Genomic DNA, 16,541 nt, shown 5'->3' on the forward strand with positions numbered 1-16,541 from the left:
ACTGTGACTTCAGAATCTTTGCCTGTTTGCTGTATCAGGTCAACCATTGAGGATATTTCTGATAATTTCCCCAGTTTAAGGCAGAAAATAGTCTACTGTGATGTTAATGGGTTTATTCTGAGAAATTGGTGTCTCTAATGTCTGCGTGCTTGTATAAGCTTGATGAAACATTTGAACTTGATTGTTATGTTTGGTGTTCACATCTTTTTAAGTAAGTATATTCATCTCTGACACTGGTTTCCTCGTGACTCTGTGTAGGTTACTTAATCTCCGCAAGCATCAATTTTCTGATATGTAAAATGGACATTAAAAACCCAAAGTGAAATAGTGTGTATGAAGAATTTATTTAAAAAATCCCAAATAATTAGTAGGTGTTCAAAATTGTTATTTGTCAGCTTATTAGGCCTCTTGTCCACATTTACGTACTATGCAGGGTATGTTGTATTATAAATCATTGTATTTGGGTTTAGGAATAACTAATAATTGGCAATATAATTATTTGTATCTAATTTTTTTGAAAAAATTTCAGATGTACAGAAAAGTTGAGAAAATAGTACAATGAACACTCATGCTTTTCACCTAAATTTACCAATTGCTAACATTTTGCCACATTTGTTTTCTATCTTTAATATATTATACATAGATGCTGATATTTCAGCTGAACTCTTTGACAGGAAGTTGCAAACATCATAACACTTTATCCCTAAATTTAGCATTTATCTCCTAAGGATATCCTCCTGTATAACCATAACCATTGTCATACTTTAGAAAATTAACGATAATTCTATATTATTTCACAAATAGTCTAAATTTGGCTTTCCCCAGTTGTTTACAAAATGCCTTTTATACCTATTTTTTCCTCCTATCTCAACTTTAAGGTTCACACTGTGTATTTAGATGTGTCTCTTCAGTCTATTAATTTTTTTTTTTTTTGGTGACATTAACTTTTTTGAAGAGTCTGTCTAGTATCGTCATTTGCACCTCATAGACTAGATGTATAAGCAGAAGAGATCATGCTTTGGTTTCTTTTTGTTGTTGTACTTTAGGTGAAGGTTTACAGAACAAACTAGTTTCTCATTAAACAGTACACAGATTGTTTTATGACCTTGGTTAACAACACACGACATGTCAACACTCTCCCTTCTCAACCTTGGGTTCCCTGTTACTAGCTTTCCTGTTCCCTCCTGCCTTCTGGTCCCTGCCCCTGGGCTGGCGTGTCCCTTTAGTCTCATTAATGCTTTCGTTTCTGTAGTGTCACATTTTACTATAAAGAATGTTAAAATCATCTACTTGATTCAAGGTCAAAGTCACATACATTTTCCTTGTTCTTTGGTAAATGTGGATTAAATTGGTAACCAAAAGGAGTTACTAAAAGGCTCAGATGTCAATGGAATATGTGAGTGGGTGAACTTGGAACAAATATACATGGTGGTTTGTTAGCCCTACACCCATATGGAGATGATTAGTTATCTGGCTTAACATAGTAAGAATTTTATTTTACTGTTTGGCCAAAGCTTTATAAAGACATGAATTCTTGAATTGGAAAATTTAGTAAGATAAACTATATTTACTTAATACAAAAGAAATGCTTTTGCTGTCAGATCCTGGGATGAAGAACAAACCTACCATGTCTCAGGAGCAAGTTTGTTCTTCTTCCCTCTCTCTCAACACTTTTCTATTGGCTTTTAGAAAGTTCAACTTCAGCTGCAGCTGAGACTAATACAGGATCCAGCTGTAACTTTTTGTTGTTGTTGTTCGTATATCCGGTGATGGTCATAGCAAACTCATTGTATGAAAACTCAATAAAGGAAAGGGCAGGGTGGGAAAAAAATGACACTCTATAAAACTATTCAAGAAATAGCAACAGGATCTAGGAGTCTCCCTTCAGGCTACTGATTTACATTCCACCCTGAAGTATTTGTTATATTGTGTTTGTGACTAGTCCCTCAGGCATTTTAGTTTTCCCCTTTTAATAATATTCTGTATACAGCCATGTAACTAGAGAATATACATGAGGTTGGCACATTCTTTTCAGTGGGAGGCAAAAAATAGCAACTCGTGAGATCCCAAGAGACTGAACCTTGCTAATGTAAAATAGAGCAAGGATTTTTCAAAATATCGTTCACGCTGGTGTAGATACAGCAGCGCTCTGCGAAAGAAAGCCAAGCTCTCTTTTCCTGAATTTATTCAGCCGCACTCCTATTTATGCATTGACCATGCAGCAAGTAAGTATAGAATCAACAGTTAAATTAAATTTCCTATTTGCATATCTTCTTTAATGTAGTTGCTGTAAAGGCTTTGCATCTTTGATTAACTCTGTCTTATGGGGACCAAGAACATATTTTTATCACCCTGTAGCTGAGGATGAATAATGTGTTTTAAAATAGTTTTTGTGGTAAATATAATTATCATAAGACTAGTGATTTTTACATGCTGTGTGTCTCAAACATTCTTTTTCTTTTTATGTGAAGGAGGTCAGATTTCTCAGATTTCTTGTAATTGTAGCCAGACATCCTGTTGGGGGGTACTTGAGAGCAGTGCTGCCTGTGAAGAAATCGTGTAGTTCTGAAGGAATCTTCTGATGTATTTTTTTAGATGTGATTTTATAGACCCGTTTCCTTGAAATCCCATACTCTATTTTTAGCTGCTTTCTACATTCCTGTGGTTCAGGGTATCAGTAATAAACGTGTCTATTATTCAGCACAAAAATACTTTGATGGTCTCAGTGCTGATTGAGCCGTAGAGGGAAAATAAATGGGTAGCAGTTGTTGTCGATTCTGTGTGAGTACTACTGAATAAATTTAACAGAAGGGAGCTTGGCTTGCTTTCAGAGAGCATTGCTATATCTATACCAGCCCGAATGATATTTTGAAAAATCCTTGCTCACTTTTACATTAGGTGGATTCAGTCTTCTGGGTTCTTACAAGTTACTATTTTCTACCTTCCACTGAAAGAGATGTTTTATAACCCTGAAAGAAACTTCCTATATGTGTCTGGTACCTCTCTCCTGCCCTATTTATTACCCACAGGGTTTTTTTGTTTTGTTTTGTGTTTTAATTTAAGAATAGTCTGGTAGCTTTTTCCTTAGATTTAAAAATGATTGGTTTAGTATAGCATCAGAGACGCTCATATTCTTGGAGTCGTTTTGACCTAATGAAGCGTTGTTCCAGCAGTGACAGACTGTTCCCTTTGATTCTTATCTGGGAATGAAGTACCTATACTTTTTTTTTTAATTGAAATATAATTCACATGCAATAATATTTACTCTTTTAAAGTTTCTAACTCAGTAGTTTTTGGTACAGTCACAAAGCTTCGCAGCCTCACCACTGACTCATTGTAGAACTTGGTCATCACCCCAGAAGAAACCCTGTCCCATTAGCAGTCACTCCCCATTTCCTTCCCAGCCCCTGGCAACCACGAATCTACTCTTCCGTCTCTATGGATTTGCCAGCTCTGGAAATTTCGTAAAAAATGGAATTGTACAATACGTGGCCCTTTGTGTCTGGCCTTCTTTCATCGAGCCTAATGTTTTCCAGGTTCATCCATGTGGCAGCGTGAATCAGTATAAAATATCTCTACTACTTCTGTGAGTAGGATTGAGGTCTGGAAGTGGTTCTAGTTTCAGGAGTGGTTGGGGAGATTTTGCTCCCTCCGGTCACATGACAGAATCTGTGGCTTGTATGCGATTTTGAAGGTTTTTGTGTTTACATGTGTTTTCCTCTCATTGAGAAAGGTTGAGTTTATTTTAAGCTTTATTATTTGGAGAATGACGGGGTTGAACCCTCGCTGTGTGACCCTGTCGTTTATAGCGTCATGACCGTTTGCGTCTGGAACAGGAACAACCGTGTTCGTAGCAAATTTCTACTTTCCCTGAAGACCAACTTACGAGTTCGAGAAACTGAATTTCCCAAGGGAGCTGTGCTGAACTCTGTTCTCATAAGTCTGAAGGATCTATGTCTCAGGGACCCAGAGAGGCTTCACCAGTATGACCCCAGTGGAGGCCGTGTTAATCAGAAGCTTATGTTAAGAATCTGATTCTGACTTTCCAATTAAGTGGACTGAGCCCTAACTTTCATCCCCCATTTACCCTGAAATTCCAATAAATGATAGGAAAGGAATAACCTAAAAGGCAAGAGACTGCAAAGAGATCTTTAGTAGAGATGAGAATTAAGTTCGTGCAAGAAGAAGTCGGAAACCTATTAACAGTGCAATAGAATGGGGAGTTTGAGTAAGCAGGAAGGGTCTGGGCAGCGCCTCTAAGGCTGACTCAGGCAGGTGGGAAGGGGGGTGAGAGAGGAAGGGGTGCTGCACTCAGGAAGCCACTGTGCCGTGGTGTTCTCCACTGTCATCTCTCTGTTCTCCTCTCCCCACCCTCTGGCTTCCATAGCATTTTACCCTCAGGTGAGTATTTGTTTACTGGGATTGAAATAGCTGCCTGGGGGAGAGTTGGGGCTATCAGGGTAAATGCTAGTACCCCAAGTAGAGCTTTTTGTTTCTTACAGGGGTTTGCCAGCCTCAGTGCTGTTTCCCTGAGTTTTCACCCTCATGTGGAGGCTGCCCAGACACAACATGAACAGCATGAACTTTCCCATTAAAAGCAAGATCTAGTGAGAAACGATGTCTACGTCCAGCTAGCTATGTCTCATTTTTAAAGATGTGTAGGAAACCAGGGTCTCCAGAGGTAGGAGGAAGCCAGTAGCATGAGAGAGAAAATTTAATACAGAATCTCTACGAAAAGGTAGAATAGCTGACCCCAAAAGAAAGAGAATTCAGAAGATAGAAGAAGACTTTAAACAACGATCATTGGAGACTTCCTGGGAAGCTGTGAGTTGAGCACTGCTTTGGTCTAACCCTCTGCTCCCTTGCTTCCTCTGATCCTCATCCTGATTGAAGTGGTTGACAGGATAGAAAAGTAAGTGAAAACCTGGCTCATGATAGGTGGGGTCAGGGTAAAGGAAACGCAAGGGCTAACTCCTCGCTCTTTCCTGAGAACTCAGTGCAGTGTTGAGAGAAATGTGAGAAGAGGTGATAGTGGCTTTACTAATTTGAGGGTGAGGGTGGGTGAAGCCTGATGACACCAAGTGGCTTCAGGTCGTGAGAAGTAGCTTTGTTCCCTGTGTATCAACAGCTCTCAGGAGCAGCTGAGTTGGGAGGCCAAAGAACACAGGTAGCTTTAGCACACTCAGAATTGGTAGGGCTTCTCCTTGACTCTTGGCAGCCTTCCTCTTGGGTGCAGTGGGCAGCACCCACCTATGGGGAGTAAGAACCATGTCAGATGGAGAATTAGGTACAGAAACAGGGTCCAGTACCATAGGGCCATGGAGAAGGAAGCTTGCAGAGGTAAGTTCCCTTGAAGCTGGACCACCCTTGAATGAATAATGCAGCTTTCTGTATCCATAAGCTTACACGCTTAGAGGAAGAGTCTAGCACCATTTTGTGAAAGATTGGGCCTGGATACCATTGCTCAGTAATAAGAAAAAAAAGCAACTTAAAGTAAGAGGAAGAGAATATAGTTTTAGAGGCAGAGGGAAAATACAGTGAAACCTGTGAAAGATGGGACCTGTGTAAGGCAGAAACCTGTCAGAGAAGGAAAATGGAAATATTTTCCACTAAAACGAGTGATAGAAAAATGGTAAGACGGCACCCTGTCAAAGGCAGAAAACTCACGAGACCAGGAAAACAAGGCGGGCCTGTGAAGTTCTGACTCTCAGGTTTCACTGTATAATTTTGAGAAAGATTAAATACAGAATCTAGAAGTAAATTTCAGGTTGAATCTGCCACGTGTGTGTGTGTTTTTTAATAAAGATATTTTATTTTTGTTGTTGAGGATATACACAACAGAATGTATGCCAATTCAAGTTTCTACATTTACGATTCGGTGACATTGATTACATTCTTCAAGTTGTGCAACCGTTCTCACCCTCCTTTTCCAAATTGTTCCTCCCCCATTAACATAAACTCACAGCTCCCTAAGTTTCCTGTCTAACCTTTTGAGTTGCTGTTGTCAATTTGAACCCGTATCGATCTTAAAAGAGCACAATACTCAAGGCAGACATTTTTTTACTAGTTAAGCTAAACTATTGTTTGGTTTTAAGATGCCTTGTGTTGTTTTTAATGAAATTCAAGAAAGGCTCTGAAATAAGTGAATGAAAAATGAGATGAGGCAACAGGCCAAGCTGAAAAATAGGCAGAATTATAAAGGGAAATGAACGAGCTGAGAGATGGAAACTAATGATTCTAAGTGCATTTGCAGAATTTTAGACTCCATTAGGATCCATATACAGCAAAAACTACAATGTAGGAAGTTACATCGGCGCTGTGATTTAATTAAGTGTTGTTCCTGAGGAAGACACCTAGCTTAGTTATCTAGTGCAGCATCACCCGCAGCATGCCCTGGGCGTGCTTTCTCATGGCTGAGGCCGAGCAGCCCTGCTCTTAGCTCTGGTTCTGTATTTTCAGGCCAGACGTAAGAGTTGCTGGTTTGGCAGTATGGGGAGAGGAGAAATAATTTTTGAGCACCTGAAATTTTCTTTTTTTTTAAATGTTAGGTGCTATGCTAGGTTCATATTTATTCACCACAACTGTCCTGGGAAGTCTAGATTCTCTCCCAAAGAACTTCAGGGACATGTCCAAGGGCACAGAGATGGAAAGGAGTGGAACCTGCACTGGAACCCAGGTCTCTCTCACCTGGGTCTCTTGTTCCCTTCTCAAAAGGCCTCCCAAGCAGCCTAGGGATTGGTGGCCCTTGGTCCACTCTGGGATCAGAGCCCAGAAGCTGCCTCTTGGGGGGGAGTTTGGGAAGGAGTGGGCAGGGTGATGTTGATTATAGCCTGATAGAGAGTTTGTTAGAGCTTCTAGCTCCATTCTTGAACTCTTCTCTCTGGGCCATGGTTGTTGGGAATGTAAGTGAGCCCGGCCCCAGAGTCATTTTGCCTGTGCTAGAAAGGTAGCTCTCTGCTCCATTCCTTCCTGCCTAGTGTACCATCACTAGCCCGTTCTCACCCATCCTACCTCTTCCAAATAATTTTTATTGATTTCTTATTTATCTTTATAGTGTTTGTTTATGCAGTTATAATAAAAATATAAATTCTTCTTACTGCCTTTTCTTACATAAAAGAGTATATACTTTGCTTTTTTCATTTATTTTCCTGACTGGAGCCCTGGTGGCACGGTGGTTAAATGCTAGGCAGCTAACCGAAAGGCTGGCGGTTCAAACCCACCCAGAGGCTCCGTGGAGAAAAGACCTTACGATCTGCTTCTGAGAAGATTACAGCCTAGGACACCCTATGGAACAGTTCTGCTTTGTCATATGGGGTCACTATGAGTTGAAAAGGGATTTGAGGGCACCTAACAACAATCTCATTTAATATCCTGGAGATCATTCCATATTGGTGTATAGAGCTCTTTCTTACCTTTTTTTTTTTGACAGCTACCTAGTAATCCGTTGTGCGGACAGATTATTTAACCAGTACCTTATGGGTTTTGTTTTTTTTTTTTGGGTTATGGATGGACACTTGAGTTGTTTCTGATCTTTTGTTACTATGTTGCAGTGAATGTGCCATTTTGTGCAGATTTACCTGAGGTAAAATTTCAGAAGTGGGATTGCTGAGCCAAAATGAAAATGCATTTGAAATTGTGGTAGCAATGACCACATTTCCCTCCATACCCGTTATTATTTTTTACTGCCACCAGCAGTGTATGAGAGAGAGTGTCTGATTCCCTGTGGCCTCCTCATCAGAGCATGTTGTCAGACTTTTGGATTTTTGACAATCTAATGGGTCAGAATTGATATCTTAGGTTAGCTTGTATTTGTTTTTCTCTCATTTTATGCCCATTTATTGCTGTTGTAAATGAAGTATCCTTTTATATTTTATTGTCTAATTGGTTATTGTTTGAATTTATGAAAGCTGTTAATTTTAGCATATTAATCTTCTATCTCCTGGCTTACCAGATTTTCTGATTGTTTTTAAAAACATAACTTTTCATTTGGTTCTCTCAGATTTTCTACTTAGACAGTCATTTCCTTGGCAAGTGATAATTTTATCTCCTTTTTCCCCCAAGTTTTATTCTGATTTCAGCCTCTTGCCCAATTGCATTGACTAATGAGTTCTCTTTTGAAAATGTTGATTTCAAGATGCCACTAGAACCTCTGTATGGAGATGGAAGTTTGGTGCTTAGGAAAGATAATTAAGGGCTAGAAATCAAATTTGGAAGTCATTAACTTAAAGTCGGTGGTTACAATAGCAGGGGTGTGTGTTTGCTAAGGGAGAAAGTGCAGTGGAGACCGAGGATAGAGCTGAGGACAGAACCTTGGCTTTGCGTGGGTGATGAGAGGCATAGACCACAAGGAGACCAGGAAGGAGGGAGTTCCTTTTTAAATTTACTTTTGCATACTCAGTATCCATACCCATATGTATATTTACATTATACTTCAGTTTGTACTTCTTTACTAAACACAACTACTTTTCATTAGCCTATATTGAACTTTATCTAGCTTGTTAGCAGTCTTTAATCTTTCAACATTCTTTTCCCTCAGTCCTTTTATTCTTTCTAAAAGAGAAGTTAAGAATTTCCTATAGTGGCAATTGTTTAAACAATTACCTGGTGGGAGGAATTAGGCTTAAATGGGGTCCTGGGGGTTGTTTCTGTTGGTTACAAATGAAGTAATTAAATTGATACTAAGATTCACAGCATTTTTCTGATTTTCATGGGTGTGAGCTTAAAAATCAATTGATCTAAAAAGAATACATCCAACTTTTAAAATATTAATAGTTTATCCTGGTTGGAACAAGTTGTGTAGTCATCTTCCTAGGTTTGGATGATAAACAACTTCTAAGACTGGGTGAAGTTGTCTAAGACATTTAAAATGTATTTTCTTCCATAAAACAGAATATTGGAATGAGTGAGAACCTTGGTATTTTTTTTCTTCTTTTTTTTTTTTTGTTACCAACCCCTCGACATGTCAACACTTTCCCTTCTCGACCTTGGGTTCCATATTACCAGCTTACCTGCCCTCTCCTGTCTTCTACTCCTTACCCCTGCAGGTATGCCCCTTTAGTCTCATTTTGCTTTATGGGCTTGTCTATCTTTGGCTGAAGGGTGAACCCCAGGAGTGACTTCATTACTGAGCTAGAAGGGTGTCTGGGGGCCATACTCAAGGTTTCTCCAGTCTCTGTCAGGCCAGTAAGTCTGGTCTTTTTTTTTTGGAGTCTGAGTTTTGTTCTTCATTTTTCTCCAGCTCTGCCTGGGACCCTTTACTATGATCCCTGTCAGAGCAGTTGGTGGTGGTAGCCGGCACCATCTAGTTGTGCTGGCCTCAGTCTGGTGAAGGCTGTGATAGTTGTAGTCCATTAGCCCCTTGGACTAGTCTTTCCCTTGTGTGTTTAGTTTTCTTCATTCTCCTTTATTCCTGACAGGGTGGAAAACCTTGGTACTTTTGCCTACCCCTGACTCTGTGCATTGTTTAAAATCTCAGCCAAATTGATTTGCAGGCCATATTTTAGCAATATAGGACGAGAACTCCCATGAGTGCTGTTAAATCTTACATCCTCTTGCATTTGCAACCCTTGCTACCTCTGGAAATTGGCTGACTTTTGAGACTTTTAGGAAGAGAGTAAAAGATACAACTATTGAATTCCTGTGTACTGCTTGGACACATAAATGGAATCTTGTAATTAGCAATAGATCTTGTGAGAATAAAAACTTTGTGTTTTTAATAGAAATCAGAACAAGAAAGGTGAAAGGTACAGGTGGTCATCTTAATAACTTAGATTTGTTTTTGGAGTCTCTATCAGTGGGACATCAGCCGCCCTCCGAAAACTAAATGGAGCTCAGACTGTCCACCAGGCAACCTGCCACAGTGGCAGATTCTTTGCACTGGTGCCTGTAGTGCCTGATAAGCTCAGAGTTCTCATCTAAAATCACAGGAGTTGTGTAGAAGCAAGGAGCCCTGGTGGTGCTCAACTGTTAACTGAAAGGTCGGCGGTTCAAACCCACCAGCTGCTCCAGGAGAGACGGATGTGGCAGTCTGCTTCCGTAGAAACCACAGCCTTGGAAACCCCATGAGGCAGTTCTGCTCTGTCCTGTAGCGCTGCTGTGAGCTGGAATCAACTGGAAGGTTTGTGCAGGAGCACTCCCTCTCTGAGAGAATTGAGGCCGTGCGTGCTTAAGTGTGTGCTTGACAGAAGCTGAACGGAGACCTTTATATACATGATGACTCCTTTGATTAGGATATGAGCCTCCTATGAGCTGTCGACGGAGACCTGGTGGTGCAATGGTTAGGAGCTTGGCTGCTAACCAAAAGGTTGGCAGTTCAAACCCACCAGCTGCTCTGTAGGAGAAAAGACCTGATGCTCTGCTCCCGTAAAGATTACAGGCATGGAAACCCTATGGGGCAGTTCTGCTCTGTCCTGTAGGGTCACTGAGTAGGAATTGACTGGACAGCAAACAGCAACATGAGCTGTTGAGTGAAGAAACAGGTTTCATCCCCCTGATAACCCTCCTGCGTGGGTGCGTGCACACATACACAAAGCCAGAAGCTGACCCAGGCCAATTGACTGGAGGCAACTGTTTTACTCATCGATTGTCTTTCATATGAGTAATTATAGCTTTATTTATTTGTGTTAAAGAGAAGAGAACCTCCGTTTCTAGAACATTAGCTGGGAAATTCCAGTAATCTCTTTGAAACTCTGTACCAGATAGGCAGAAGTACCGCCAGAAAGTTGGTGGCGGAAAGTTTTCATAAGAAATGGTTACTCACTGTTAATGTATTTTCCAGAATTTCCAAAACCCTTATCTATGTTTAAATGGTATAATTAAGATCCCAAACCTGTTTTTAAACTTTACAGTATAATCCTAGATTAGGTAGTTAAAAAAGCAAGTTAAAGTGGCCTACTGGCCTGCCAACACCCTGGTAAATACCAGGTAGTCAGGTTTGCGGAAGCTCTTAGTTGTTGGAGGGATATTTTGTGTGATTTCCTAAACTGGTTAGGCTGGTTTAATTTTTAAGCAAATACCAGTCCTAGCTGAAGAAATGTAAATACAAACATGTCAGAATAATTTCTTGAAAAAGTAGATTTGTATCTTCCAACCTGTACTGAAATTCCTTAGCAGTTTTTTATAAGGGGAGCTTTTATTCTCTTGATAGTGTAGAGTGTGGTGGAGAAAACAGAAAACTCAATACTTGAATGTATTTTGTATCCCTAATAATTTTATAATTTGCTTGATTTTTCAGAGATGAAGAAGCCATATAAATGAGCAGCAAGATATTACCAGCTGTTGTGTTACTTGGCTAACATCTGGCATTTTATTTTCCATTTCAGCGTAGTATCTATTAAATGACTGCCATGTATAAGAAAGAAGCTGTGGTAGGTTTCTGAGAAGTACCAAGCTAAACAAGATGTAAGGTATAGTGGCTGTTGTCATGGAGCTTATTGGAGAGGCCATGGAAGTAACTAGCACAGTCGAGCAAGTACTAAGCGGAAGTGCAAGCAGTACTGTAGAAGTCCTAAGGAAGGATCAGGGCAGCCATTGTGAAGAAAGTGGTGGCTTGGCTTTAAAGGATGAGTAGGTGGAGAAGGGCTAGGCTTTCTATCTAGAGGAAGTGAATGTGTACAGCAGAGAAGCATAAAGTACTCAGGGAGTGAGCGTTCCCCGTGACTAGGGATTTGGTGGGAGATGAGGCAGGGAACATCGTTTAGGACCAGATAAGAGGCACTTAAATGACTTGACTTGTCAGAAGCCCTTGTGCTTTTGCTGAGTAGGTGGGAAGAACTATTGATAACTTCCTTCACCCACTTGGGTCACATCCCTTCATTTTTCAACAAGCCACTCAAGCCCTCATTACTGATGGAACAGGAAGTTCAATAACTCCTTCAGGATGACTTTTCTTGACCTAGGAAGTGTCTGTAGAGTGTGAAGGATTCATTAAGTTCAGAGGGGTTAGTGCAGCCAGGTGGTAAGAGAACCAGAGGATCCTAGAGTCAAGGCTCTTTCAGTTTACACTCACATACTCAGCTATTTTTCCCAAAGCACTGATGCTTGTGCCAGGGTCACTGAATCCCCCGGGGCTTCTAGCCTCAGGTGTACGTTGGGCTGCAACCAGCCCCCTCCATGAGCACTCAGATCTTGATGTTGCTCGCACCTGAGTCACCCTCTCATGGTGAACTCCTCTTTGGGGCGTCTGGTATCCTTGCTGCCAGCAGATCTCAGTTGGGGATGTCCAGTTCTCTTTGAACTTTTAACAGGAAGGAATAAGGATCTCCCTCCTTTTCCTCCAGGAGGTTATTTGGCCCAGATGCAGATTTGACCCATTGGATTCTGAATTTTTGGTAAGGCAGACTTTGATCAGAACCAAGAAGATACTTTTATTACTTTTCCAGGTCAGTGAATACCCACTTACCTTATATTCTCAAAACTAAGAGAGGCCTGACTCACAGGACTCTCCCCCAACAAAGATCTTCTCCAGTGGCCTTTCTCGCTAAAACGTGTGAAGGTCTACCTCACTAGGTTCCTACTATGCTTTATAAAGGTTACTGAACAGGGCTTTTCGACAGGGAGGTCACGTGGTCAGCTCTGTGATTTCGAAAAATAATTCTATATTGTAAAGGATGGATTGGTGATAAGGTCTTTAAATAGGGTAGGAACTGGGGCTGTAGAAAAGGAGACAAATTTACTGTCTTAAAAAAGCAAAACGAAACTTATTACCCAAGTAGAGTTGGCAGGATTTGGTGACCACTTAGTAACTATGACTCAAAGGTTATCTGACTAGCTAGATAGTAAAGACTTGAATCAAGACATGGGATAGGAGAAAGAGAATGTGTAGAGGAAGAGCTTGTGAATTAATTTTTGGGCACATTGGTATATCTACAGGATATCCTAGTGAAGTATCTCGGCAGTTGAATATACTGGTATAATCAACACATAGTTGATAGTCGAGGTGCTGAAAACATTGAGATAACCAAGAGCAAGTGTAGAATGAGGAAAGTGGATGACTGAAGGATGAATTTTAGGGAGCAGCAGAGCTTAAAGGGCTTGGGGAGAAAGAGAAACCCTAGGATGCCGGGAGACTGAGATAGAATGGATTAGAGAGGAAGTAAAAGGGTAGAGGAAACCCTGGTGGCATAGTGGTTAAGTGCTATGGCTGCTAACCAAGAGGTTGGCAGTTCAATTCTGCCAGGTGCTCCTTGGAAACTTTATGGGGCAGTTCTACTCTGTTCTGTAGGGTCACTATGAGTTGGAATTGAGAGAGAGTAGAAGTAGTTGGAGAATGGTTTTAAGTGACCACAGGAGTAGATAGAGTGCTCCAAGCAGGTGGGAGGTGTGTTGTCAAGGGTGCCAAGTACCATAGCTAAGAGACTGACCCTTGAAATAGACATGCCAGTCAGGGTTCTTAGTTGCAAACCACAGAAAATGACTGTCTAAGTGTTTGAGGAAATCATTAGAAGGATCTGGCAGAAGTCAGAGAACCTACAGGAAGTCTAGAGAGCCATCCCCAGAACACTGACCATAGCAAAGGAAGCTGGTCAGTCAGAACCCTTGTCACAGCCCCGCTCTCAACTAACCCTCCATCTGAATTCGGCTCTCCTCTGTTAGTCTCTCCTTTCCTTCATAGAATTTAATAGTATTCCTAACGGTATGCTTATGTTTGTTAAATGCTGTTTCTCTACTAGAAGGAAGCTTAGCCCCTTGGTGACTCAGTTATTTTCTGCTTTGAATTTTTTGTTGATACCATGTGTTTTCCATTAGTAGAAGCATGTTGAATCATTGAGTGTGTCTGAATTTTTCGAAGGTAGTATGGATTTTTTTTTCTTGCCCACTCCCAGAAGCCTACCCTAAGTGTTAAGTGGTACCACTAGTTATACTCCAGAGTCTCCACCGGGATCTACTGATACGTGTGTGTAACAAATAAAAATTTCCAAATTTCTATTTTTCGTGCCAAAAATGCAGACACTTCATACAATATCCTGTAAAAACAGCATGTGCCGTCAATGGGAAAGCAGCTTCCCAATAAACCCCAGAGGCTGAAAAGTTTATGGTCGCTGTATGTACTGCCAGGCACAAAAGGCGTAACGAGGGCAGAGGCCTTGTTGGTTTTGTTCATGGATGCTTACCTAAAGCAAGGAAAAATGCCTGGCACAGAGTAGGTGTTCGGTGCATATTTGGACAGTGAATGAAAGCTCCAGGTGTGGGTGGTACAGTTGAGAAGGGAGAAGGCCTGGTGGACTCAAGAGCTGTGAAGCTTGGCCTTTCTGAAGGGTTTCAGCATGAGTAGCTGCTGGGAAAGTGGAAACATGGCTGGCAGGGTTGTGCCAGAACATCTGTTGGTGGAAGCCAGACATGCCACATGTTACCTGCTTAGCAACAAAATAATTTATTTCCAAATGGAAATGGCTTTATTGATTCTCTTGTGGTGGTAAAAGTATTACCTTACCTGTTGCCATTGAGTTGATTCCAACTCATAGCGACCCCCCTATAGGACAGAGGAGAACTGCCCCATAGGGTTTCCAGGAAGCCGCTGGTGGATTCGAACTGCCAACTGTTTGGTTAGCTGCCATAGTTCTTAACCACTGCGCCACCAGGGCACCTGTGTCTAGTGGCTAATAAAGTAGGATGCAAATTGGGATTTCAGGTTTTCACTTTTCCCTAGTTCTGTTCCTTTGGGGTTTGCATTAGTCATGAGATGCTCTCCCTATACCTCCAGTATCCCGGCCCCCTTGCCCCACCCTGCTGGATTGGGAATAGATATTTTTAGCTTTAGGTGCCTGAGGCTGTATTTTAAGTTTCTAGGTGAAGGGTGTTAATAGTAATTAATATAACAATAACAGCAGCAACAATAATACCAATTATCATTTATTGTTTACCGTGTCCCAGACACTGCACTTAGCCTCTACATTTGGAGGACTAGGCTCATTTCTCATTCTCACAACAGCCCAGGGATAGGTACTGTAAGCTCCATTCTACAGATGAGGAAACTGAGGCTTAACCAGATTAAATGATTTACACAAGTCTAATTAGAGTGGAACTGAGCTTGGAATCTGCCTTGGTAACCGGTCTCTCTCCATTTTGTGTGCCTCTCTCAGGGGAATGAGTACCTCTTATAGTTGTTATTGTTAGCTTCTGTCAAGTTGGCCCCTGACTCATGGTGACCCCATGCAAGATGGGATCACACCATTGAGACACATAGGGTTTTCATTTGTTGATTTTTCAGAAGGCCTTTCTTCCTAGTCTGTCTTAGTCTGGAAGCTCTGCCGAAACCTGGTCAGCATCACAGCCACACAAAAGCCTCCTTGGAGAGGCAGGTGGTGGTTACACTCAAGGTACATCGGCCGGGAATCGAACCCAGGTCTCCTGCGTGGATAGTGCAAACCAAAAAAAAAAACCCACTGCTGTCAAGTCGATTCCGACTCATAGTGACCCTATAGCGACCCTATAGTGGATGGTAGCAAGATACAATTTCTTCATAAGGTTAAAAAGGAGACACTTAACCTCTCAACTAGAAGCAGAAATGCTTTATCATTTTAAAAACAAACTTAAATTAAGATGTAACTGCTTTTATGTATTTGGCTGTAGGTGGATAGTGACTGGAAGAAGCAAGTCCGTAAGGGAACTCTGGAGCCCTGGCCAACTCTGCTTTCATAACTACCTATTTCCTCCTTGGAGTTTCCTTTGCTCTTTATTTGGCAAATTGAAATTTCACCTTCTGTTTCACGATTTTGTTCTGTTGCTGGACAGCTGTTGAACATCTGTTCCTCTGCTCTGAGGACATGGAGTGGTTTCTGTGTGTATACAGTGGCTCCATGCATCCTGTTTGTGTATGCTCTAGCAGCCTTCGAGTGAAGCGCCTCTTACAGTGGTTGTACGGTGGCGTCTGTTTTCCTTGTCACCACTTCCTCAGTAACTCACTAATTACTAATAAAAATGTCTAGCAAAATGAAGCACTCTTTCCTGTCAGAGGAATGAAGGGAAAGAAGATGAGACAAATGGAGGGAGGGAATCGCCTGTAAAAAGGAACGGATTTTGCATTCTGAGAAACGCAGCCGTGTCTGTGCCTCGGGCAGGAGGGAACAATTTTGTGGATCTAGAACTCGGAGGAGTTGGTAGAAAGTGTGGGAGGACGCTTCTCAGAGAGGGCAAGAGCCCAGACCTCCAGAAGCTAAATGGTAAAGTTGAGCATGGCTTGGAGGCAGATAAGCTCTTTCGCCTCCTCTCCTTGCTTTAAAATTGCTCATTTTTTATTTTTAAGGTCATTTTGGGGGGAGTTTCTTTGCTACCAGGCTGACTCTTTCAGTGTGGCCTGACCCCTGAGTCTTATCCTCCCACAGGGCTTGAGAACGCGATTCTTTTCTCACAAAGACTTCTTTCCAGTCCTTCCCCTCCCCACCATATTTGGAGCTATGTAATTTGAACAGAGCCCTGGCTAGAGGGATTGTTAAGTATGTTCTTCTGTCCCACGTACATGGAAAAGTATGAACATTAAAGCAAATGTATATAAAAGTGGAAAATGTCCTTCTAAGCCAGGGCACATTACTCTGTTTTCTTCC

General features: G+C 41.4%; 2 protein-coding genes across 4 annotated transcripts in view; both read left to right on the top strand.

Moving 5' to 3' along the window:
- Nucleotides 1–16,541, top strand: part of LOC126087581 (small integral membrane protein 10-like protein 2A) — a 147,667-nt gene that overhangs the window by 101,541 nt on the left and 29,585 nt on the right. The gene's annotated exons all lie outside the window — the stretch shown is intronic.
- CYTH3 (cytohesin 3) overlaps nucleotides 1–16,541 on the top strand; it is an 87,700-nt gene that overhangs the window by 17,451 nt on the left and 53,708 nt on the right. The window contains exon 1 of one of the 3 annotated variants that reach the window (XM_049905149.1): nucleotides 944–2,225. The exons of the other annotated variants lie outside the window; for them this stretch is intronic. Coding sequence (XP_049761106.1) covers nucleotide 2,225 — 1 coding nt within the window. The 5' untranslated portion in view covers nucleotides 944–2,224. Of the gene's footprint in view, nucleotides 1–943; nucleotides 2,226–16,541 lie in introns of those variants that run through there. 3 annotated transcript variants of the gene reach the window in all.

The sequence above is a fragment of the Elephas maximus genome, chromosome 12, assembly GCF_024166365.1.
Source record: "Elephas maximus indicus isolate mEleMax1 chromosome 12, mEleMax1 primary haplotype, whole genome shotgun sequence".
NCBI classification, from domain to species: Eukaryota; Metazoa; Chordata; class Mammalia; order Proboscidea; family Elephantidae; genus Elephas; species Elephas maximus.